Raw genomic sequence first — 23,839 nt, 5'->3', positions numbered from 1 at the left:
TGACATTTTTTCAAATAAAGTAAAATTTCTGTATACATGCAGCGCGAAAAATGTGGACAAACATGTTTTTGATTAAAAAAAACCCATTCAGTGTATATTTATTGGTTTGGGTAAAAGTTATAGCGTTTACAAACTATGGTGCAAAAAGTGAATTTTCCCATTTTCAAGCATCTATGACTTTTCTGACCCCCTGTCATGTTTCATGAGGGGCTAGAATTCCAGGATAGTATAAATACCCCCCAAATGACCCCATTTTGGAAAGAAGACATCCCAAAGTATTCACTGAGAGGCATAGTGAGTTCATAGAAGATATTATTTTTTGTCACAAGTAAGCGGAAAATGACACTTTGTGACAAAAAAAAAAAAAAAAAAAAAGTTTCCATTTCTGCTAACTTGCGACAAAAAAAATGAAATCTGCCACGGACTCACCATGCCCCTCTCTGAATACCTTGAAGTGTCTACTTTCCAAAATGGGGTCATTTGTGGGGTGTGTTTACTGTCCTGACATTTTGGGGGGTGCTAAATTGTAAGCACCCCTGTAAAGCCTAAAGGTGCTCATTGGACTTTGGACCCCTTAGCGCAGTTAGGCTGCAAAAAAGTGCCACACATGTGGTATTGCCATACTCAGTAGAAGTACTATAATGTGTTTTGGGGTGTATTTTTACACATACCCATGCTGGGTGGGAGAAATCTCTCTGTAAATGACAATGTTTTCATTTTTTTTACACACAATTGTCCATTTACAGAGTTATTCCTCCCACCCAGCATGGGTATGTGTAAAAATACACCACAAAACACATTATACTACTTCTCCTGAGTACGGCGATACCACATGTGTGGCACTTTTTTGCACCCTAACTGCGCTAAAGGGCCCAAAGTCCAATGAGTACCTTTAGGATTTCACAGGTCATTTTGCGACATTTGGTTTCAAGACTACTCCTCATGGTTTAGGGCCCCTAAAATGCCAGGGCAGTATAGGAACCCCACAAATGACCCCATTTTAGACAGAAGACACCCCAAGGTATTCCGTTAGGAGTATGGTGAGTTCATAGAAGATTTTATTTTTTGTCACAAGTTAGCGGAACATGACACTTTGTGAAAAAAAACAATTAAAATCAATTTCCGCTAACTTGTGACAAAAAAATAAAAACTTCTATGAACTCACCATACTCCTAACGGAATACCTTTGGGTGTCTTCTTTCTAAAATGGGGTCATTTGTGGGGTTCCTATACTGCCCTGGCATTTTAGGGGCCCTAAACCATGAGGAGTAGTCTGGAAATCAAATTCCGCAAAATGACCTGTGAAATCCTAAAGGTACTCATTGGACTTTGGGCCCTTTAGCGCAGTTAGGGTGCAAAAAAGTGCCACACATGTGGTATCGCCGTACTCGGGAGAAGTAGTACAATGTGTTTTGGGGTGTATTTTTACACATACCCATGCTGGGCGGGAGAAATAACTCTGTAAATGGACAATTGTGTGTAAAAAAATCAAAAGATTGTCATTTACAGAGGTATTTCTCCCACCCAGCATGGGTATGTGTAAAAATACACCCCAAAACACATTATACTACTTCTCCCGAGTACGGCAATACCACATGTGTGGCACTTTTTTGCACCCTAACTGCGCTAAAGGGCCCAAAGTCCAATGAGTACCTTTAGGATTTTACAGGTCATTTTTGTTTCAAGACTACTCCTCACGGTTTAGGGCCCCTAAAATGCCAGGGCAGTATAGGAACCCCACTAATGACCCCATTTTACAAAGAAGACACCCCAAGGTATTCCGTTAGGAGTATGGTGAGTTCATAGAAGATTTTATTTTTTGCCACAAGTTAGCGGAAATTGATTTGAATTGTTTTTCTTCACAAAGTGTCATATTCCGCTAACTTGTGACAAAAAAAAAAATCTTCTATGAACTCACCATACTCCTAACGGAATACCTTTGGGTGTCTCCTTTCTAGAATGGGGTCATTTGTGGGGTTCCTATACTGCCCTGGCATTTTAGGGGCCCTAAACCGTGAGGAGTAGTCTTGAAACCAAATGTCGCAAAATGACCTGTGAAATCCTAAAGGTACTCATTGGACTTTGGGCCCCTTAGCGCACTTAGGGTGTAAAAAAGTGCCACACATGTGGTACCGCCGTACTCAGGAGAAGTAGTATAATGTGTTTTGTGGTGTATTTTTACACATACACATATCTCTGTACATGACAATTGTTTGATTTTTTTTACACACAATTGTCCATTTACAGAGAGATTTCTCCCACCCAGCATGGGTATGTGTAAAAATACACCCCAAAACACATTATACTACTTCTCCTGAGTACGGCGATACCACGTGTGACACTTTTTTTGCAGCCTAGGTGCGCTAAGGGGCCCAACGTCCTATTCACAGGTCATTTTGAGGCATTTGTTTTCTAGACTACTCCTCACGGTTTAGGGCCCCTAAAATGCCAGGGCAGTATAGGAACCCCACAAGTGACTCCATTTTAGAAAGAAGACACCCCAAGGTATTCCGTTAGGTGTATGGCGAGGTCATAGAAGATTTTATTTTTAGTCACAAGTTAGTGAAAAATGACACTTTGTGAAAAAAACCCAATAAAAATCAATTTCCGCTAACTTTTGACAAAAAATAAAATCTTCTATGAACTCGTCATACACCTAACAGAATACCTTGGGGTGTCTTTTTTCTAAAATGGGGTCACTTGTGGGGTTCCTATACCGCCCTGGCATTTTACGGGCCCAAAACCGTGAGTAGTCTGGAAACCAAATGTCTCAAAATGACTGTTCAGGGGTATAAGCATCTGCAAATTTTTATGACAGGTGGTCTATGAGGGGCCGAATTTTGTGGAACCGGTCATAAGCAGGGTGTCCTTTTAGATGACCGGTTGTATTGGGCCTGATCTGATGGATAGGAGTGCTAGGGGGGTGACAGGAGGTGATTGATGGGTGTCTCAGGGGGTGATTAGAGGGGAAAATAGATGCACTCAATGCACTGGGGAGGTGATCGGAAGGGGGTCTGAGGGGGATCTGAGGGTTTGGCCGAGTGATCAGGAGCCCACACGGGGCAAATTAGGACCTGATCTGATGGGTAGGTGTGCTAGGGGGTGACAGGTGGTGACAGGAGGTGATTGATGGGTGTCTCAAGGTGTGATTAGTGGGGGGAATAGATGCAAGTAATGCAATGGCGAGGTGATCAGGGCTGGGGTCTGTGGGTGTGGGCGGGTGATTGGATGCCCTAGGGGCAGATGGGGGTCTAATCTGATGGGTAGCAGTGACAGGGGGTGATTGATGGGTAATTAGTGGGTGTTTAGAGGAGAGAACAGATGCAATGCACTTGGGAGGTGATCTGACTGCGGGTCTGCAGGCGATCGGATGGTGTGGGTGGGTGATCAGATTGCCCGCAAGGGGCAGGTTAGGGACTGATTGATGGGTGGCAGTGACAGGGGGTGATTGATGGATGGCAGTGACAGGGGCTGATTGATGGGTGGCAGTGACAGGGGGTGACAGGGGGTGATTGATGGGTGATAGGTGATTGGCAGGTGATTGACAGGTGATCAGTGGGTTATTACAGGGAAGTACAGATGTAATTAATGCACTGGCGAATTGATAAGGGGGGGTCAGAGGGCAATCTGAGCGTGTGGGCGGGTGATTGGGTGCCCGCAAGGGGCAGATTAGGGTCTGATCTGATAGGTAACAGTGACAGGTGGTGATAGGGGGTGATTGATGGGTAATTAGTGGGTGTTTAGAGGAGAGAATAGATGTAAACAATGGATTTGGGAGGTGATCTGATGTCGGATCTGCGGGCGATCTATTGGTGTGGGTGGGTGATCAGATTGCCCGCAAGGGGCAGGTTAGGGGCTGATTGATGGGTGGCAGTGACAGGGGGTGATTGATGGGTGATAGGTGATTGGCAGGTGATTGACAGGTGATCAGTGGGTTATTACAGGAAAGAACAGATGTAATTAATGCACTGGCGAATTGATAAGGGGGGGGTCAGAGGGCAATCTGAGCGTGTTGGCGGGTGATTGGGTGCCCGCAAGGGGCAGATTAGGGTCTGATCTGATAGGTAAAAGTGACAGGTGGTGATAGGGGGTGATTGATGGGTAATTAGTCGGTGTTTAGAGGAGAGAATAGATGTAAACAATGGATTTGGGAGGTGATCTGATGTCGGATCTGCGGGCGATCTATTGGTGTGGGTGGGTGATCAGATTGCCCGCAAGGGGCAGGTTAGGGGCTGATTGTTGGGTGGCAGTGACACGGGGTGATTGATGGGTGATTGATGGATGATTGATGGGTGATTGACAGGTGATTGACATGTTATCAGGGGGGATAGATGCATACAGTACACAGGGGGGGGGGTCTGGGGGGGGTCCTGGGGAGAATCTGAGGGGTGGGGGGGGTGATCAGGAGGGGGCAGGGGGGGGGGATAAAAAAAAATTAGCGTTGACAGATAGTGACAGGGAGTGATTGATGGGTTATTAGGGGGGTGATTGGGTGCAAACAGGGGTCTGGGGGGTGGGCAGGGGGGGGGTCTGAGGGGTGCTGTGGGCGATCAGTGGGCGGGGGGGGGCAGATCAGTGTGTTTGGGTGCAGACTAGGGTGGCTGCAGCCTGCCCTGGTGGTCCCTCGGACACTGGGACCACCAGGGCAGGAGGCAGCCTGTATAATACACTTTGTATACATTACAAAGTGTATTATACACTTTGTAGCGGCGATCGCGGGGTTAACATCCCGCCGGCGCTTCCGTATGGCCGGCGGGATGTTACGGCGGGTGGGCGGAGCCAGTTGCCAGGGGAAGCGCGCGTCATCAATGATGCGATCGCTCCCCCGGCGTAGCAAAAGGACGCACCGCCTTAAGGCGTATTGCGGTCCTTAGGGGATCCACTTTGCCGCCGCCCATGGGCTGTGGGCGGTCGGCAAGTGGTTAATTTTGCTACCCCAGTAATGACACCCTTCTCATGGACTAACTCGGACTTAATTTGCTGGGTCTCTGTAAAACGTATTTTATACCCTGATTGCATGTATAACCTTGTGCTATGTTGTATAACCGTTTGCTACCGCTCTGTCGGTCACCCCTTGTTACAATGTACAATGTATATATCCCTATTTATTGTCCAGTGCTGCGTAATATGTTGGCGCTTTATAAATACAATAAATAATAATAATAATAATCATTTAGTTGTGATAATTACTGTATTGATAAAGTTATTGCCAAAGTAATCAGAGCTGAACTGTGAAAATGACCAGGGTATAGAAGTGATTAAAGAGGATCTGTAACGTCAAAAGATCCCCTGGGGGGTACTCACCTCGGGTGGGGGAAGCCTCCGGATCCTAATGAGGCTTCCCACGCCGTCCTCCGTCCCTCAGGGGTCTTGCTGCAGCCCTTTCGAGAAAAATGACATCAATATTTACCTTCCTGGCTCCTGCGCAGGCGCTCTGACGGCTGTCGGCTCCGAACTACACGGAAATACCCGATCGCCGTCGGGTCTGCTCTACTACACAGGCACAAGTTTCCGGCGCCTGCGCAGTAGAGCGGACCCGACTGAGATCGGGTATTTCCGTGTAGTTCGGAGCCGAGAGCAGCCACAGCGCCCCCGCTGGAGCCAGCAAAGGTAAATATTGAACTGACAGTCGGCTCTGTCGCCGGCTGTTCGGAGGGCTGCAGCGAGACCCCCGTGGGACAGAGGACGGCGTGGGAAGCCTCATTAGGATCCGGAGGCTTCCCCCACCTGAGGTGAGTACTCCCCAGGGGATCTTTTTGATGTTACAGAGTCTCTTTAAAGCATGAGGAGGCAGTGGTGGACTTACCTCCTCCAAGCAGACACAAAAATTGCCAATGTGTTTGGCAAATAGAACAAGTTTATTTACATGCTGGGGGACAATGCAACACATTTCGCAGGTTTGATCCCACTTCATCAAGCAATAACAACAGAGCAGGGGCGTAGCAATAGGGGTTGCAGAGGTTGCGACCGCATCGGGGCCCTTGGGCCAGATGGGCCCCAAAGGGCCCTCCCTCAACTACAGTATTAGCTCTCTATTGGTCCTGTGCTCATAATAGTCACTTCTATAGATACTTTGAATAGTGGTAATCATTAACAAACTGTTCCCCATCCCCTTGTTGCACCTCTGACACTGTAGTTGCCATTGGCAGGTTTTGGTGCGCCGTATAAATTGTTATGTATAGAATGCTTGGGGGGCCCCATTGTAAAACTTGCATCTGGGCCCACAGCTTCTTAGCTACGCCACTGCAACAGAGTAATAGCATATGTGGTCAGTAGAAGAGCCAGACACCTTTGAGGGACACTTTATGACAGGGACACTTTAGAGTACTACAACATGTATCAGGTGCACAGATGTATGACCACAGCAGGTCACTTCCTACCTCCCAAGCATAGAGCAAGTGGCGCAGTCCTAGTTGCTTGTAATCGATAACGCTGTTGTTCCGCAGCTGTGCCAGGGCCAGGTGGCAATCACTCAGCGCCTTCTCATACCTGGCGGGGAGACGGGTCACAGGAGAGGCAGTTATGTCTCCATACAGGAGGAATGTACAGTGTCAGTGATCACAGGAGAAGCGGTTATGTCTCCATACAGGAGGAATGTACAGTGTCAGTGGTCACAGGAGAAGCGGTTATGTCTCCATACAGGAGGAATGTACAGTGTCAGTGATCACAGGAGAGGCGGTTATGTCTCCATACAGGAGGATTGTACAGTGTCAGTGGTCACAAGAGAAGCGGTTATGTCTCCATACAGGAGGAATGTACAGTGTCAGTGATCACAGGAGAGGCAGTTATGTCTCCATACAGGAGGAATGTACAGTGTCAGTGATCACAGGAGAAGCGGTTATGTCTCCATACAGGAGGAATGTACAGTGTCAGTGGTCACAGGAGAAGCGGTTATGTCTCCATACAGGAGGAATGTACAGTGTCAGTGATCACAGGAGAAGTGGTTATGTCTCCTTACAGGAGGAATGTACAGTGTCAGTGGTCACAGGAGAAGCGGTTATGTCTCCATACAGGAGGAATGTACAGTGTCAGTGGTCACAGGAGAAGCGGTTATGTCTCCATACAGGAGGAATGTACAGTGTCAGTGATCACAGGAGAAGCGGTTATGTCTCCATACAGGAGGAATGTACAGTGTCAGTGATCACAGGAGAAGCGGTTATGTCTCCATAAAGGAGGAATGTACAGTGTCAGTGATCACAGGAGAAGTGGTTATGTCTCCTTACAGGAGGAATGTACAGTGTCAGTGGTCACAGGAGAAGCGGTTATGTCTCCATACAGGAGGAATTCCGAAATATAGAGGAAGGCATTCAGCTACTGCTTCCTCTTCCCTCCTCTTTACAGTACTGTACAGTCAGTGTAATATCCCAAATCTCCCCCACCCCCCATCTAGTATCAGTATAGTGTTCCTAATAAAGGGAGGCCCTACCTAGTATTAGTATAGTGTACCCAATAAAGGGAGGCCCTACCTAGTATTAGTATAGTGTTCCTAATAAAGGGAGACCCTACCCAGCATTAGTAAAGTGTTCCTAATAAAGGGAGGCCCTACCTAGTATTAGTATAGTGTTCCTAATAAAGGGGGGCCCTACCCAGTATTAGTATAGTGTTCCTAATAAAGGGAGACCCTACCCAGCATTAGTAAAGTGTTCCTAATAAAGGGAGGCCCTACCTAGTATTAGTATAGTGTTCCTAATAAAGGGAGACCCTACCCAGCATTAGTATAGTGTTCCTAATAAAGGGAGGCCCTACCCAGCATTAGTATAGTGTTCCTAATAAAGGGAGGCCTTACCCAGTATTAGTATGGTGTTCCTTATAAAGGGAGGCCTTACCCAGTATTAGTATGGTGCTCCTAATAAAGGGAGGCCCTACCTAGTATTAGTATAGTGTTCCTAATAAAGGGAGGCCCTACCTAGTATTAGTATAGTGTTCCTAATAAAGGGAGGCCCTACCCAGTATTAGTATAGTGTTCCTAATAAAGGGAGGCCTTACCCAGTATTAGTATGGTGTTCCTAATAAAGGGAGGCCTTACCCAGTATTAGTATGGTGCTCCTAATAAAGGGAGGCCCTACCTAGTATTAGTATAGTGTTCCTAATAAAGGGAGGCCCTACCCAGTATTAGTATAGTGTTCCTAATAAAGGGAGGCCTTACCCAGTATTAGTATGGTGCTCCTAATAAAGGGAGGCCTTACCCAGTATTAGTATGGTGCTTCTAATAAAGGGAGGCCTTGCCCATTATTAGTATAGTGTTCCTAATAAAGGGAGGCCCTACCCAGTATTAGTATAGTGTTCCTAATAAAGGGAGGCCTTACCCAGTATTAGTATGGTGCTCCTAATAAAGGGAGGCCCTGCCCGTTATTAGTATAGTGTTCCTAATAAAGGGAGGCCCTACCCAGTATTAGTATAGTGTTCCTAATAAAGGGGGGCCCTACCCAGTATTAGTATAGTGTTCCTAATAAAGGGAGACCCTACCTGGTATTAGTACAGTGTTCCTAATAAAGGGGGGCCCTACCCAGTATTAGTATAGTGTTCCTAATAAAGGGAGACCCTACCTGGTATTAGTACAGTGTTCCTAATAAAGGGGGGCCCTACCCAGTATTAGTATAGTGTTCCTAATAAAGGGGGGCCCTACCCAGTATTAGTATAGTATTCCTAATAAAGGGAGGCCCTGCCCAATATTAGTATAGTGTTCCTAATAAAGGGAGACCCTGCCCAATATTAGTATAGTGTTCCTAATAATAGGAGACCCTACCCAGTATTAGTATAGTGTTCCTAAATAAATGCTCAGTTCACATTACAGAGGGCAGGCAGAACATACAGTTTATGACTTACCTGCCCAGCTTGAAGTTTACATAACCTCTCTGGAAATATCCCACAGCCATGCAGGGGTCCTTGCTGAGAGCCTGGTTATAGGTCTGCAGAGAGAAAAGCTTATGAAATACATTTGTAGAATACAGTGGATTGGTTTTACAGAATCTACACATCAGCAAAGCTTTGAGGGATCTTGTACTGGATTTAAGTATATCAAATAATCGGGCTGCCTATGGCATAGCAGATTTGATCACAGTGACAAATTTGCCAGATATTGAAAATATAAAGTAGTGTATGGCCTCTTTTAGACTGCATTCTGATCTAATCCACTATCCTTTATTAACCCTAACTAGGTCCTGTTATGACCCAGGTGGCATATTGTAACCCCCTGACTAGCATACAATGTGCCTGTTCCCTCAGTTATGATATTATCGAGGCACACAGAGTATACTTTGTGGTAGATCAATATCTCGCGGATGTCAGCGGTTTACCAGTTCTAGTACCTGGTACCAGTAGATGCCAGACAATATTTCAGCAGAAATCTTATCTAATATTGATCGGTCAGTAGCTGTATATTGCACGTTCCTCTCCCACAAATCATCTCTTCCGCTAGCATTCAATGGGTTAAAGGAACACTATAGCGTGAAAAGTAAGCAGATAAAAATCTGACAGAATCAGGGGCGTAACAATAGATCCTGCACTGGAAACCATATTAGACTCATATCTCTGCTACTAATGTTCTATTTCTTAGCTGTACTACCCATACAAATCCTTATATCATAACTTTATTTTAACTTCAGATTCCCTTTAATTGGATAATTGTGAATCATCAACATTTATGAGGACGCATACTTTCCAAAAAGGCACCTGTCTAAAACAGAGCAAGAAAGCGTCAGTAGAATATCAGTACATTTTCCGATATTCTACTACTTCATTCAAATGGTAAAATATCAGTAATATTTTACTATAATATAAGCCAGCTTTTCCCTACTCTCACACAGAACCCTCCCCTGAGGGTGCACTTAAAGAGGAACTCCAGTGAAAATAATGTAATAAAGAAAAAGTGCTTCATTTTTACAATAATTATGTATAAATGATTTAGTCAGTGTTTGCCCATTGTAAAATCTTTCCTCTCCCTGATTCACATTCTGACATTTATCACATGGTGACATTTTTACTGCTGGGCTGGCAGGTGATGTCAGTGGAAGGAGATGCTGCTTGCTTTTTTGGCAGTTGGAAACAGCTGTAAACAGCTACTTCCCACAATGGAGCAAGGTTCACAGACAGGAAACTGCCAGGAGTACGTACTCAGAGTTTCTTGTGAGAGGGGTTTCACCACAATATCAGTCATACAGCGCCCCCTGATGGTCTGTTTGTGAAAAGGAATAGATTTCTCATGGGAAAGGGGGTATCAGCTACTGATTGGGATAAAGTTCAATTCTTGGTCACGGTTTCTCTTCAACACCCCCCTCCCCTGTTCCTAAACCTCTACCTTCCATCCCCCTCCCACACCTAACCTTAACCCCCCCCCCCCCCAAGCAGGATCTTCCACCACGGAACCTAGGCAGGTGCCTGGGGCTTAGTGCATGTCAAGGGGCCCACCAGTCACCTTCTCTGACCTCTCTCCACTTCAGCTTACCAAAAGGACCACAAGGGGGCTCCAAATCTAACACCTTGCTGAGGGCCCCCTTACATCTTATTCCATCTCTTTCCCCTCCCTGCTCCCTTTTAAAACGCTTCCTGTTTGGAAGGGCGCACACTATAGTGACGGGTGCAGAGGCTGCTGTGCAAACTGCGGATACAAACAGGACGCCGCCTCTACCCTTTTCAGCAGAGGCGTAGCTAGTGTTTTCAGTGCCTGGGGACAAAGACAGTTTGTGCGCCCCACCTGGATGAAATGGGTGTGGCCATGCATCAGCATGTGGGCATGCTGATGGGTGGAGTCAAATGTCGAAAGGCTGTTCAGATAGCCAAATGTGTTCCCCTATAGATAGCCAAATGTGCCCCTCTATAGATAGCCAAATGTGCTCCCCTATAGATAGCCAAATGTGCTCCCCTATAGATAGCCAAATGTGCTCCCCTATAGATAGCCAAATGTGCTCCCCTATAGATAGCCAAATGTGCTCCCCTATAGATAGCCAAATGTGCCCCTCTATAGATAGCCAAATGTGCCCCCCTATAGATAGCCAAATGTGCTCCCTATAGATAGCCAAATGTGCTCCCCTATAGAGAGCCAAATGTGCTTCCCTATAGATAGCCAAATGTGCTCCCTATAGATAGCCAAATTTGCTCCCCTATAGAGAGCCAAATGTGCTTCCCTATAGATAGCCAAATGTGCTCCCCTATAGATAGCCAAATGTGCCCCCCTATAGAGAGCCAAATGTGCTTCCCTATAGATAGCCAAATGTGCTCCCCTATAGATACCCAAATGTGCTCCCCTATAGATAGCCAAATGTGCCCCCCTATAGATAGCCAAATGTGCTCCTCTATAGATAGCCAAATGTGCCCCCCTATAGATAGCCAAATGTGCTCCCCTATAGATAGCCAAATGTGCTCCCCTATAGATAGCCAAATGTGCCCCCTATAGATAGCCAAATGTGCCCCCTATAGATAGCTACATGTGCTCCCCTATAGATAGCCAAATGTGCCCCTCTATAGATAGCCAAATGTGCCCCCCCTATAGATAGCCAAATGTGCTCCCTATAGATAGCCAAATGTGCTCCCCTATAGAGAGCCAAATGTGCTTCCCTATAGATAGCCAAATGTGCTCCCCTATAGAGAGACAAATGTGCTTCCCTATAGATAGCCAAATGTGCTCCCCTATAGATAGCCAAATGTGCCCCCCTATAGAGAGCCAAATGTGCTTCCCTATAGATAGCCAAATGTGCTCCCCTATAGATACCCAAATGTGCTCCCCTATAGATAGCCAAATGTGCCCCCCTATAGATAGCCAACTGTGCTCCTCTATAGATAGCCAAATGTGCCCCCCTATAGATAGCCAAATGTGCTCCCCTATAGATAGCCAAATGTGCTCCCCTATAGATAGCCAAATGTGCCCCCTATAGATAGCCAAATGTGCCCCCTATAGATAGCCAAATGTGCCCCCCCTATAGATAGCCAAATGTGCCCCCTATAGATAGCCAAATGTGCTCCCCTATAGATAGCCAAATGTGCTCCCCTATAGATAGCCAAATGTGCTCCCCTATAGATAGCCAAATGTGCCCCCTATAGATAGCCAAAGGTGCTCCCCTATAGATAGCCAAAGGTGCTCCCCTATAGATAGCCAAAGGTGCTCCCCTATAGATAGCCAAAGGTGCTCCCCTATAGATAGCCAAATGTGCTCCCCTATAGATAGCCAAATGTGCCCCCCTATAGATAGCCAAATGTGTTCCCCTATAGATAGCCAAATGTGCTCCCCTATAGATAGCCAAATGTGCTCCCATATAGATAGCCAAATGTGCTCCCCTATAGATAGCCAAATGTGCTCCCCTATAGATAGCCAAATGTACTCCCCTATAGATAGCCAAATGTGCCCTCCTATAGATAGCCAAATGTGCCCCCCCCTATAGATAGCCAAATGTGTCCCCCTATAGATAGCCAAATGTGCCCCCTATAGATAGCCAAATGTGCTTCCCTATAGATAGCCAAATGTGCTCCCCTATAGATAGCCAAATGTGCTCCCCTATAGATAGCCAAATGTGTTCCCCATAGATAGCCAAATGTGCTCCCCTATAGATAGCCAAATGTGCTCCCCTATAGATAGCCAAATGTGCCCCCCTATAGATAGACAAATGCGCCCCCCCTATAGATAGCCAAATGTGCTCCCCTATAGATAGCCAAATGTGCCCCCCCATAGATAGCCCAATGTGCTCCCCTATAGATAGCCAAATGTGCTCCCCTATAGATAGCCAAATGTGCCCCCCCCTATAGATAGCCAAATGTTCCCCCCTATAGAGAGCCAAATGTGCTTCCCTATAGATAGCCAAATGTGCTCCCCTATAGATACCCAAATGTGCTCCCCTATAGATAGCCAAATGTGCCCCCTATAGATAGCCAAATGTGCTCCCCTATAGATAGCCAAATGTGCTCCCCTATAGATAGCCAAATGTACTCCCCTATAGATAGCCAAATGTGCCCCCCTATAGATAGCCAAATGTGCCCCCCCTATAGATAGCCAAATGTGTCCCCCTATAGATAGCCAAATGTGCCCCCTATAGATAGCCAAATGTGCTTCCCTATAGATAGCCAAATGTGCTCCCCTATAGATAGCCAAATGTGCTCCCATATAGATAGCCAAATGTGTTCCCCTATAGATAGCCAAATGTGCCCCCCCTATAGATAGCCAAATGTGTGCCCCTATAGATAGCCAAATGTGCTCCCCTATAGATAGCCAAATGTGTTCCCCTTCCAACATTTAGATAGTGAGGTGTGCCCCCCATTAAATAGCCAGATGTGCCCCTCTTTAGATAGACCCGTGATCTGCAAACTTGGCTTAAGAGACTACAAGTACCACAATGCATTGCAGGAGTCTGACAGCCACAGTCATGATTCATAAAGGGAAATGCATTGTGGGACTTGTAGTTCCTTGACAGCTGGAGAGCCAAGTTTGCAGATCACTGAGATTGCCAGATGTGCCCCGCTTTTTCTGCTGCTGTTAACGTTTCTGCGCTCCTCTGCAGAGGGAGGGAGAGGAGCAGGGGCACTACAGGCAGCTAGCGAGCCGCCCTCTCACACATGTGGGGGTGCAGCAGCCTTGCTGAGCGCCCTAACAGTGCTGCGCCCAGGGACATGTGTTCCCCCTTGCCCATCCATAGCTACTCCTCAGCTGCTCTGCATAGGGAAGCCTCCTTACCTGCAAGGCGCTCTCCAGGTCGCCCCTCAGGTTGTGGATGCCTCCGATGTTGAACCATATCTTGGAGGTGGGCTCCTCAATGCTCAGGAAGTTCTGCAGAGCAACGTTCAGGTCCCCTCTCTCTGCTGCCAGGACCCCTTCATGCCAGTGTTTCACCAGGTCCTTGTAGGGCATCCTGCAGAGAACGGAGGGAGACGGGCAGAGAGAGAGAGAGGGAGAGAGAGAATCCACCTGCAGCAGCTGTAAGGGCAGATCTGGCGGCTATCAGGAAGTGTGAGACTTCTTTGTCTCTTCTGAAGTCCGCTTTCATTCCACACTCCAGAACTAATAATAACAGGGCGGGCAGCTAGCTCTTTAAATTCCAGGCTTGCGTTGCGGTGATGCAACCCTCACCTACGTGATCACCGCGCTGGAACACATTCCTGGTGGCTGGGCTTCCTGATATGACATAAAAAAAGTGACTAATCCATCAGCGAACAACAAGGATGGCCAAGAAACTGGCTGCTTCCTTATGTTTTGAGGTACTACAAGACCCAGCATGCCCTGGTAGAGTCATCATCCCAATACTTCTTTCTTCCAGGGAAACCACTAAACCCAGCATATCCTGCCGTCATTGTCCTAATACTGGTTTGTCCAACTGCGGAGGAACCACAAGCACCAGCATGTCCTGCTAGAGTCATTGTGGCTAAACCACAAATATCTTCCCACATTACAATTTCTCTCTCTTTAAATGACTTAAAGGGATACTTAAGGCTGAAAAAAAAATGACTTTTACTCACCCGAGGCTCCCCTTAGCCTCCTGCAGCTGAACGGTGCCCTCGCCGTGTCCCTCCGATACACCTGGACTCGCAGGCGGCCACTTCCGGTTTGGCCATCACCGGCCAACAGGCTGGTAACGCGGCTGATTACCCGCGTTCCCGGCCGCAATAGCATTATAGAGGGCGCTATTGCGACCGGGGTATGTGGATAATCAGCCGCGTTCCCAGCCTGTCGGCCGGTGACGGTCAAACCGGAAGTGGTCGCCGGCGAGTCCAAGTGTATCGGAGGGACACGGCGAGGGCTCCGTTCACCTGCAGGAGGCTGAGGGGAGCCTCGGTTGAGTAAAAGTCATTTTTTTTTCAGCCTTAAGTATCCCTTTAAGGTGGCCACTAATGGTCCAATTTGTAGCGAAAAAAATCGTTCAAGCGATCAGAAATTCTGATCGGATTGGTTGTAAACAATCTCCATTGGTGGCCACAATCGATTATGAACGAGTGAAAAAAATGTTGTCCGAATGAATTTTCGTCTAATCAAAATTTGGATTTTCTTGTTGGTTGTGATAGATAGGAAGCAAAGATTGGTTCGTTGATGGTGTAGTGAACAATGTATTACAATACTTCACTTCCGATCAGAATTTCTGATCGCTCGAACGATTTTTCGCTAGAAATTGGACCGTTAGTGGCCAGCTTTAGGCTGCTTTCACAGTGGGACGTTACAGGCGCATGTTAGAGCAGCCTGTAACGCACCCCCAACTGACAGCAATGATAAATGAATGGGCTATTCACAGTGCACACGTTGCGTTAGAGTATAACGCAGCATGGTAAATGAAAGTGCAGCGTGCTGTGCGTTATACTCGTATGTGGCTGCGTTCAGATGTTTGCACATGCTCAGTACTGTTTTTTTTTTTTTTTTTTTAAATTTGACCCATGCGCTGTTTTTGTTCGATAGTATGCGTCAAAAAGTATGCATCACGTACGCATGAAGAGACGCAAAACGCGGCTCTATATAACGTCCAACTTCAAAGCTAACATGCGTTGCATTGGGGGCACGTCATGCGACCTTAATGTCGCATCTAATGCAGCGTCTTAAAGAAAGAGCCCTTAAAGGATACATGAAAGAAAAAACAAAAATCTACTTGCCTGGGGCTTCCTCCAGCCCCTTGGTGCCGTCCTGTGCCCTCACCGCAGCTCCGCTCCCTGCCACCGGTGGCCCGGGGTCCCCTCTGGTGCGCGATTCCTACTGCGCCTGCGCAGTACAGTCCGGATGACGTCAGCAGTCAGCACGACTCCGAGAGCCGCTCACTGAGGCACAGTAGATGCCGACCAGGTGAGGTCGGCATCTGCACCGGAGGGGACCTGGAGCCACCGGAGCTGCGGCGAAGGCACAGGACGGCTGCCAGGGGCTGGAGGAAGCCCCGGGTGAGTAGAGTTTTGGTTTTTTTTTTCCTCCTTGGACCTCCCCTTTAACTCACGGTTTATCTCTCCTTATTTACCTCATGCATTAGCTCTCCTTGCAGTTAAAGTGGACCTGAACTCAGAACTTCCTCTCTGCTCTAAAAGATATGCAACAGCATAACAACCTTTAAAGAAAAACATTTTTTTCCTTGCAGCTGATACAAATCCTGCAATAAATATGCAGTTTATCTACTTCCTGCTTACATGGAAACAAACAGGGTTACAGTGCACCCGAGGTGAGAGTGATATGGAGGCTGCCATATTAATTTCCTTTTAAACAATACCAGTTGCCTGGCTGTCCTGCTGATATATTTGGCCGCAGTAGTGTCTGAATCACACCAGAAACAAGCATGCAGCTAATCTTGTCAGTTCTGACAATAATGTCAGAAACACCTGATCTGCTGCATGCTTGTGCCGGGACTATGGCTGAAAGTATTAGAGGCAGAGGATCAGCAGGACAACCAGGCAACTGGTAATGCTTAGAATGGAAATAAATATGGCAGCCTCCATATCCCTCTCACCTCCAGTTCACTTTAACATCCTGTGTCTAAAAATTAGCTGCTCTGCCTGGCAGAAGAGATTCCTGAGCTGACACAGCTGAGAGATCAAATTACAACTTGTGATTAGTCACAGATGAGGGGGAATTAGACAGGATACACTCTCTAAATACATACAGGGGGCATTTCTCTAGGTTTTCCATATGTCCTGTGCAAGAGTTCAGATCCACTTTAAGTTGAAAAATAAGTAAGTTTTCTGAATAAACCCCATTGCCCTAAAGCCCCATCTATACCATACAATTTTTTGGGCGATTCGATTAATTGATTCGATTCAATCCGACATGTCCGATCTGGATTCGATTCGATTCATTTTGCCATTGCAGAACAATGGCAAAATGAATCAAATCGAATCCCGATCGGACATGTTGGATCGAATCGAATCAACTAATCGAATCGAATTGTATCGCCCAAAAAATTGTATGGTGTAGATGGGGCTTAATACTGCGTTCTCCACCTAGAGGAGCTAGAAGACCCAGCATGTCCTGCATTGGGGCCAATTCACAAAGATGACTTACCTTTCCCCTCATCTACTGTATAAGGAGAGCTAATGTATGAGAAAAACAAATGAGCGATAATTCATGAGAAACAGATATGAGTTGAGTCTGTTAACGTGGACCTGAACTTTTGCACATAACAAGGATTTCATAGAGAAATGCACCCTGTATGTATTTAGAGAGTTTAGCCTAATTCCCCCTCATGGCACTGCAGTTCACTGGCAGGGCCTTTATTTTGCTGATTGCACTGCAGAACTATTTTATGGCCTCAATTCACTAAGCTTATCTCCTGTCTACGTTTCTACAGTTATCACCATGGTGACGAGGCATGTAGTATCCAGGAAACATTTTACCTCAGGCAAACCTAAAGTTAACTCTTCTGTCTTTACGTTAACTCTTCAATCCTTAAAATAACTCCAGAATTGCAAAGTTAAAGACAGGCTGTTAATTATATAGGCCTCAATTCACTAAGCTTAAAGGGATACTGTAGGGGGGTCGGGGGAAAATGAGCTGAACTTACCCGGGGCTTCTAATGGTCCCCCGCAGACATCCTGTGCCTACGCAGCCACTCACCGATGCTCCGGCCCCGCCTCCAGTTCACTTCTGGAATTTCTGACTTTAAAGTCAGAAAACCACTGCGCCTGCGTTGCGCGTGTCCTCGCTCCCGCCGATGTCACCAGGAGTGTATAGCAGAAGCCCAGTATGGTCTGTGTCTGCGCAGTATGCTCCTGGTGCAATCAGCGGGATCGAGGACATGGCAACGCAGGCGGAGTGGTTTTCTGACTTTAAAGTCAGAAATTCCAGAAGTGAACCGGAGGCGGGGCCGGAGCATCAGGGAGTGGCTGCGCCAACACAGGATGTCTGCGGGGGACCATTAGAAGCCCCGGGTAAGTTCAGCTCATTTTCCCCCGACCCCCTACAGTATCCCTTTAACTCCTGTCTTTAATAACTCTTCTGAGCTGTTTTACAGTTATCACCATGGTGATACAATTGTGATAACTGTAAAACAGCTCAGAAGAGTTATTAAAGACAGGAGTTAACCTTAGTGAATTGAGGCCATTAATATTGTGTGTGAAAATAACTACAGAGGAGGTAACTTAAAGAGAACCTGAACTGAAAATAAAAAGTCAAAATAACCATACACAGGTCATACTTACCTCCTGTGTAGTCTACTCCAATCTCTTTCTCCTCTCCTGCATCCCATTTGTCCACTGTGATCAATGGAATTCTCCATCCTCCATTTTAAAAATGGCCATTACCCCCTAACAGTTTGCTGGTCAGCACACTGTTAAACTGTAATATCGGCCACTTGAGCCATAGGGACTCAATGACATTACCTTGCACATTCAGTTGTAACTGACAGCTGCTGATATATAACTGACAGCAACTGGTATATTTCAGTTCTGACAAAATATTGTCAGAACTGGAAGGGATTACTGTAAGAAGAAAATGGTGAGCTTCTGAGAGGAACTGACGGTGAGGTTAGTATGTAATATTCATTTGCAGTTACGTCATGTGTTTATTTTAAATAATTTTCCTAGCTTCAGGTTCCCTTTAACTACAGAGGAGGTAACTTAAAGAGGAACTCCAGTGAAAATAATGTAATAAAAAAAAAATGCTTCATTTTTACAATAATTATGTTTAAATGATTTAGTCAGTGTTTGCCCACTGTAAAATCTTTTAAATCCCTGATTTATATTTTGACATTTATCACATGGTGACGATTTATTGCTGGCAAGTGATGTAGCTGCTGTATGCTGTTTTGGCAGTTGGAAACAGCTGTAAACAGCTATTTCCCACAATGCAGCAAGGTTCACAGACAGGAAACTGCCAGAAGTACCTCGGTACTCAGAGCTTCTTGTGGGAGGGGTTTCACCACAATATCAGTCATACAGCGCCCCCTGATGGTCTGTTTGTGAAAATGAATAGATTTCTCATGTAAAAGGGGGTATCAGCTACTGATTGGGATAAAGTTCAATTCTTGGTCGGAGTTTCTCTTTAACCTATTTTGGTTCCTGGACGTAGTTTCTACGTCCAGGAACCATGCGCGCTACCGCGCGCTCCCGCGGCCGATCGCGCGCGTGCGCGCGCACACCCGGCCGCGGATTCGGTAGCCAGGGAATCAATGTATCGGGTTACGGTGCCCGATCATTGATTCCTCTCCCCCCCTGAAAAAGCGACAGCTTCTCTCGGAAGCTGCGCCTTTTCTGGCCGTTCCCTTCCCGATGAGTCACTGTAAGCGTATGTTACGCTTAGAGTGACGTCATGTAAACAAACTCATGGCCGCCATCTTGTGGCCAAAAAGTAATACTACACCTGTAAAAAAAAAAATTTAAAATTAACACACATTTACATTATAAATCTATTGTTTACCTCCCACCCTCCCAAAACTACCCAAATAAAATGTTTACTATAAAAAAAAAAAACCATTACAATAAAAAAAAACAACATGTAAATATTTACCTAAGGGTCTAAACTTTTTAAATATCAATGTAAAGATGAAATATTTCTATATTTTTTTTATTTTAAACTTGTAAATAGTGATAGATGCAAAACGGAAAAAATGCACCTTTATTTCCAAATAAAATATTGTCGCCATACATTGTGATAGGGACATAATTTTAACGGTGTAATAACCGGGACATATGGGCAAATACAATACGTGAGTTTTAATTATGGAGGCATGTACCGTATATACTCGAATACAAGTCGACCTCGTATATAAGTCGACCACAATATTTGACCCTCTTAATCTGGTATTTTTTTAATATCTCAAATACAAGTCTACCCAGCAAAGTCGTGGTCAAGTCCAAACCTTCTATCAGTATAGTAAGTGATACATAAAGTTAACAATGGGCATGTATAAGGCAAGATACATGGAGCATCCCTGCATGATCTCCATGCATGTTCCCCACACTGTGTTAATACACAACATTAACAGCAGCAGTAGTGTTGGAAACATGCTTGCAGATCATAAGATGTTAATTGCTTCAAACAAGCACCAGCACACTGTACAGGAGCTGACAGGGAAGATAAGCCCAGTCCCGCACTTCAAAGCAACAATATAAAAAAAAAAAAACAGTTTCCAGCCTGAGTGCTCAGGGCTGTGTAAACAGCTCTGTCAACTTTACCATTCAGATGCAGGGTGGGTCAGTGTCAGCTGTCAGTGAATTCCCCAGTGTGGATGCAGCTTAAACTCCCAGGCACCGCGGAACACACGCTGGCTTCAGCTCCCATCCAGCGTGTCCCATCGCTCTGATCCCCTCCTTCACTTGCTCATTCGTCACTATGCAGGGCAGCCCAGCCTGTGTGTAGTGGAGGGGAGCTGCAGGCACCAGCGAGGACAGTGATCTGTGGCCAGAACAGACGGAGGATTTACGAGCAGCCAGCGGGGGTTAGAGCAGTAAGGAGGCACACATTATAACAGGACTTTGAGCACCTCCTTCCCCCCCCCCCCCCCCCCCCCCCCGTCGGCTGTTTAGCACCACGTGCTGTCAGAGCGGGGGTTAGTCCATTTTGCTGCTTGCAGGGGGGAGCGGCATTATGGTGACCCAGGCATCTGAGTAAAGCAGGGACACACAATCTGGCTGGACAGCAGCACTAGGGTGGCAGAATGGAGCAAATGCAGAGTAGAGGGGACACTTGATACTCAGCTACAAGTCAGAAATTTAGGTCTGATGTGAGTATAAGTCGACCCCCTTACTTCACAAAAGTAGATCAGACCTAAATTTCTCGACTTATAGTCGAGTATATACGGATTATTTTAAAACTATAATGGCTGAAAACTGAGAAATAATGAATCTTTTCCGTTTTTTCTTATTCTTCCTGTTAAAATGCATTTACAGTAAAGTGGCTCTTAGCAAAATGTACCCCCCAAAGAAAGCCTAATTGGTGGCGGAAAAAACAAGATATAGATCAATGCATTGTGATAAGTAGTGATAAAGTTATAGGCTAATGAATGGGAGGTGAACATTTCTCACGTGAAAACGACGGAACCTGAATGGGTTAAGGAATGAAGAGATAAGATAACTCTCTCACTGTGTGGAGGTAAGTTTTCTCTTGCCTTATTATCTCCAACATGATCTTAGTGAATTGAGGCCATTGGCTTCAATTCATCAAAGGCTCTTCAATAAAAAAAAAAAAACCCAAGTCCTTAAAATACCGCATTCAGTATTTTAGACTTTTGTGTGCTAATTCATCAAAATTTTCACGGGTGCGGTAGAAGTTCAGTAATTTACCGAAGCCTATTGCCGGTAACAGCAAAAGAGTGTGTGCAGAGACAGCATTACACTAGTAAGAGGCATCCCGACATCCCTTTAGATGTACATTTTTTTATACTGTTTGTTATACTGCCTCTGTTTGCTTTGTATCTGTCTATTAATCTTTCTTAACATTTTATCTAGTTGCCACAGCTTAGATGAACTTCCAGAAGACATTACACATGCCATTCTTAGGTGATTTCCACACTAGCTCCTCCGCATCATCAAACAGGAACCTAAGTGGTTAAACTGCCAAAGGGAGGCAGGGGAAACCACTTTTGTTCCGTGTTTTCTCTGCTCGCTGCCTGGGGGTAGAAAAAGCTAGACCGGCTGGAGAAGCCTGCCAGTCCTTCAGGAGGCAGGGGCTGTTTCTATTGGCTCCCTATTCCTGTCAATCATGGGAATATCCACACCGAAGGCATTCAAGGCTGGTTTCCGACAGAGGAAAGCTGCCGGTGGTGATCAAACAAGTTACAGACAGTGCTGCCCGGATACCCCTTTTCAAAATCCGAATTGAATTTGGATCCGGATACCCAGAAATGCAATCCAAATCGGATATCCGAGTTTGAACTTTTAGAATCCGAATTGGATATCCGAACCCAGTATCCGAGATATCCGCCCGGATTCGGATATCCGGATAGAAAACCAAGAAGTGGCCTTTAAATTGCTTTTAAAATGTTTTTTAGGGTAAATGAGGCATGTAGCATCATGTTTTTTAAAGGGAAACACAAATTGATGATGTGGGGACTTAAAATCCCCCCCCCCCCCCAAAAAAAAGGCTGTCAATAAACATCAGGCCTAGGTTCCAGACAGCGGTCGTGCAGCCCACATTGTGTCCAAAGTCCAACCACACATCTGGGACATGGCAGTTTTTAGCCCAAACACCTCCAAAAAATGACACAGCAATTGTGTTTTGGGTTAAATATAGGTGGTATCAGCACAGCAGCAGTGGCCTGTGGCACCTTGGCGGTGGGAGCTGCACAGGCAACAGGAGCAGGGCAATGCAGCAGCAGCAGGTGTAACGTCTGCCAGGAGGATGCCGGACGTGGCACTTGGCAGTGGTACATGGCACTTGGCACGTGTCACTTGGCACGTGCCAAGTGCCGCGTGATACATGCCAAGTGCCAGATGCCACCTGCCATGTGCCACCTGCCACGTGCTATGTGCTGAGTGACAGTCAGACAGCAGAGGAGACTAGTGCATACTAACTGTCACACTGGCACTGCTCAGCAGCACAGCAGTTCTGTAGTAAGCTAACACAGTAGTACTACTACTCTAACAACTAACTAGCACTGACTGCAGTACTACAGTACTAACTACACAATAACACAGTAATCCTATTCCCTAACCTATACTGTAGCTAAGGCTAATAGCAGAGTGTTAAGTTAATTTTCATGGCAAAGAAGGACTGTAGTAGACTGTACAGTGCTTCCGATTTGTACCGGTAAATAAAGTTAATTATACTTACCAGGAGTCCCGATGTCCACTGCTGCGTCCGATTGTGCTGCCTGGAAATTTACACTGCCCCGCATGCATGCACAGTACAATCCTGTACTGCAAGATTTCCTATTATTTTATGCTTTGGGCGATATCTCCACAGCCATGCCTCCTACACTCCCCAAATTTTGAGGGACTCCCCCCAAACTACTTTTGTGCCAAATTGCAGGCCCCAAAACCTGCCAGTTCCTGAGATACATCAAACAAACCTATATCGGGAACCTGCGGGGTTTGGGGGCTGCAATTTGGCACAGAGGTAATTTGAAGGGTCCCCTCCATTCCCTCAAAATTTGGGGATTGTAGGAGGCATGGCTGCGGAGATATGTGATTTAATTTGTTTAAATTTACCACTGAGCATGCATATAACTCGGAAGGCAGCTTCTGTCAGCATGATCGGACACAGCACCGGTTCCAGTCCGTAGCTCCGCCCTCTAGCTGAAGAGGTCATAGGTGCGTCTCTAGAACCAATCAGAGAAGTGACTGTAACCTATTCTTTTAGGGGGCAGGGCTACGGCCAGACATCGGAAAACGCAGTAAGTATAACTAACTTTATTGAAAAAACAAAAGGTTCAGTGCCCAAATCACTGCAAAATCGCTATGAAAAGTGATTTGCAGTGCTTTAATACTTTGCACTGAGCACAAAAGCAACCAGAATACTGCATGTTCTGCGATTGCGATTTTTCTATTTGCAATTGCGCTAGTTGGTTCAACACCATTATAATACATTGGCAAATCGTTTTATGGAGTCGGCGATCCAAAATCTCTGCCAAATTTGCTCTAGTGGACGCCAGCCCTTAGGGCTAGTTCAAAGTGCTCAGTTGCATTGCAGGAAAATTCTGCATGTCAACTCACTGTCCACACAATCCTATGGGCCTGTTCACAGTACTGCCTTGTAACTGATCGCATTATTCTAACTCGCTGCAGGCAGTTGAACTGAGCAGTTCAGCCTCTGGTCTGAACGAGGTCTTACAGTAGTATTACAATAAAATTCCACAAAGTAGTTACAAAAGCAACAACACATGTGCTTCCTTCAAGGTATAATAAGCGAGGGCTACCTATTATTCCACCTATTGCGAGTGGTGCGATGGCCCTGGGCAGTTTCGGATACTGTGGGATCCTTTGTCAAGCACCGATATTAGCAGAAAGAAAATGGCGTGGTGGC

General features: G+C 46.0%; 1 protein-coding gene across 4 annotated transcripts in view; it reads right to left on the bottom strand.

The window, feature by feature from the left end:
• The window catches only part of NOXA1 (NADPH oxidase activator 1), a 65,423-nt gene extending 45,072 nt beyond the window's left edge, over window positions 1–20,351 (bottom strand). The window contains exons 1-4 of one of the 4 annotated variants that reach the window (XM_068248973.1): window positions 20,053–20,351; window positions 13,658–14,095; window positions 8,827–8,909; window positions 6,381–6,489 (exon numbers count right to left, since the gene is read on the bottom strand). In XM_068248973.1, coding sequence (XP_068105074.1) covers window positions 6,381–6,489; window positions 8,827–8,909; window positions 13,658–13,831 — 366 coding nt within the window. In that variant the 5' untranslated portion in view covers window positions 13,832–14,095; window positions 20,053–20,351. Of the gene's footprint in view, window positions 1–6,380; window positions 6,490–8,826; window positions 8,910–13,657; window positions 14,155–20,052 lie in introns of those variants that run through there. The other 3 variants (XM_068248976.1, XM_068248977.1, XM_068248975.1) reach the window with 3 other exon arrangements.
• Between the last annotated feature and the right edge of the window lie 3,488 nt (window positions 20,352–23,839).

This window comes from Hyperolius riggenbachi, chromosome 8 (genome assembly GCF_040937935.1).
Source record: "Hyperolius riggenbachi isolate aHypRig1 chromosome 8, aHypRig1.pri, whole genome shotgun sequence".
NCBI classification, from domain to species: domain Eukaryota; kingdom Metazoa; phylum Chordata; class Amphibia; order Anura; family Hyperoliidae; genus Hyperolius; species Hyperolius riggenbachi.
This window is presented reverse-complemented; position numbering and strand designations above follow the sequence as displayed.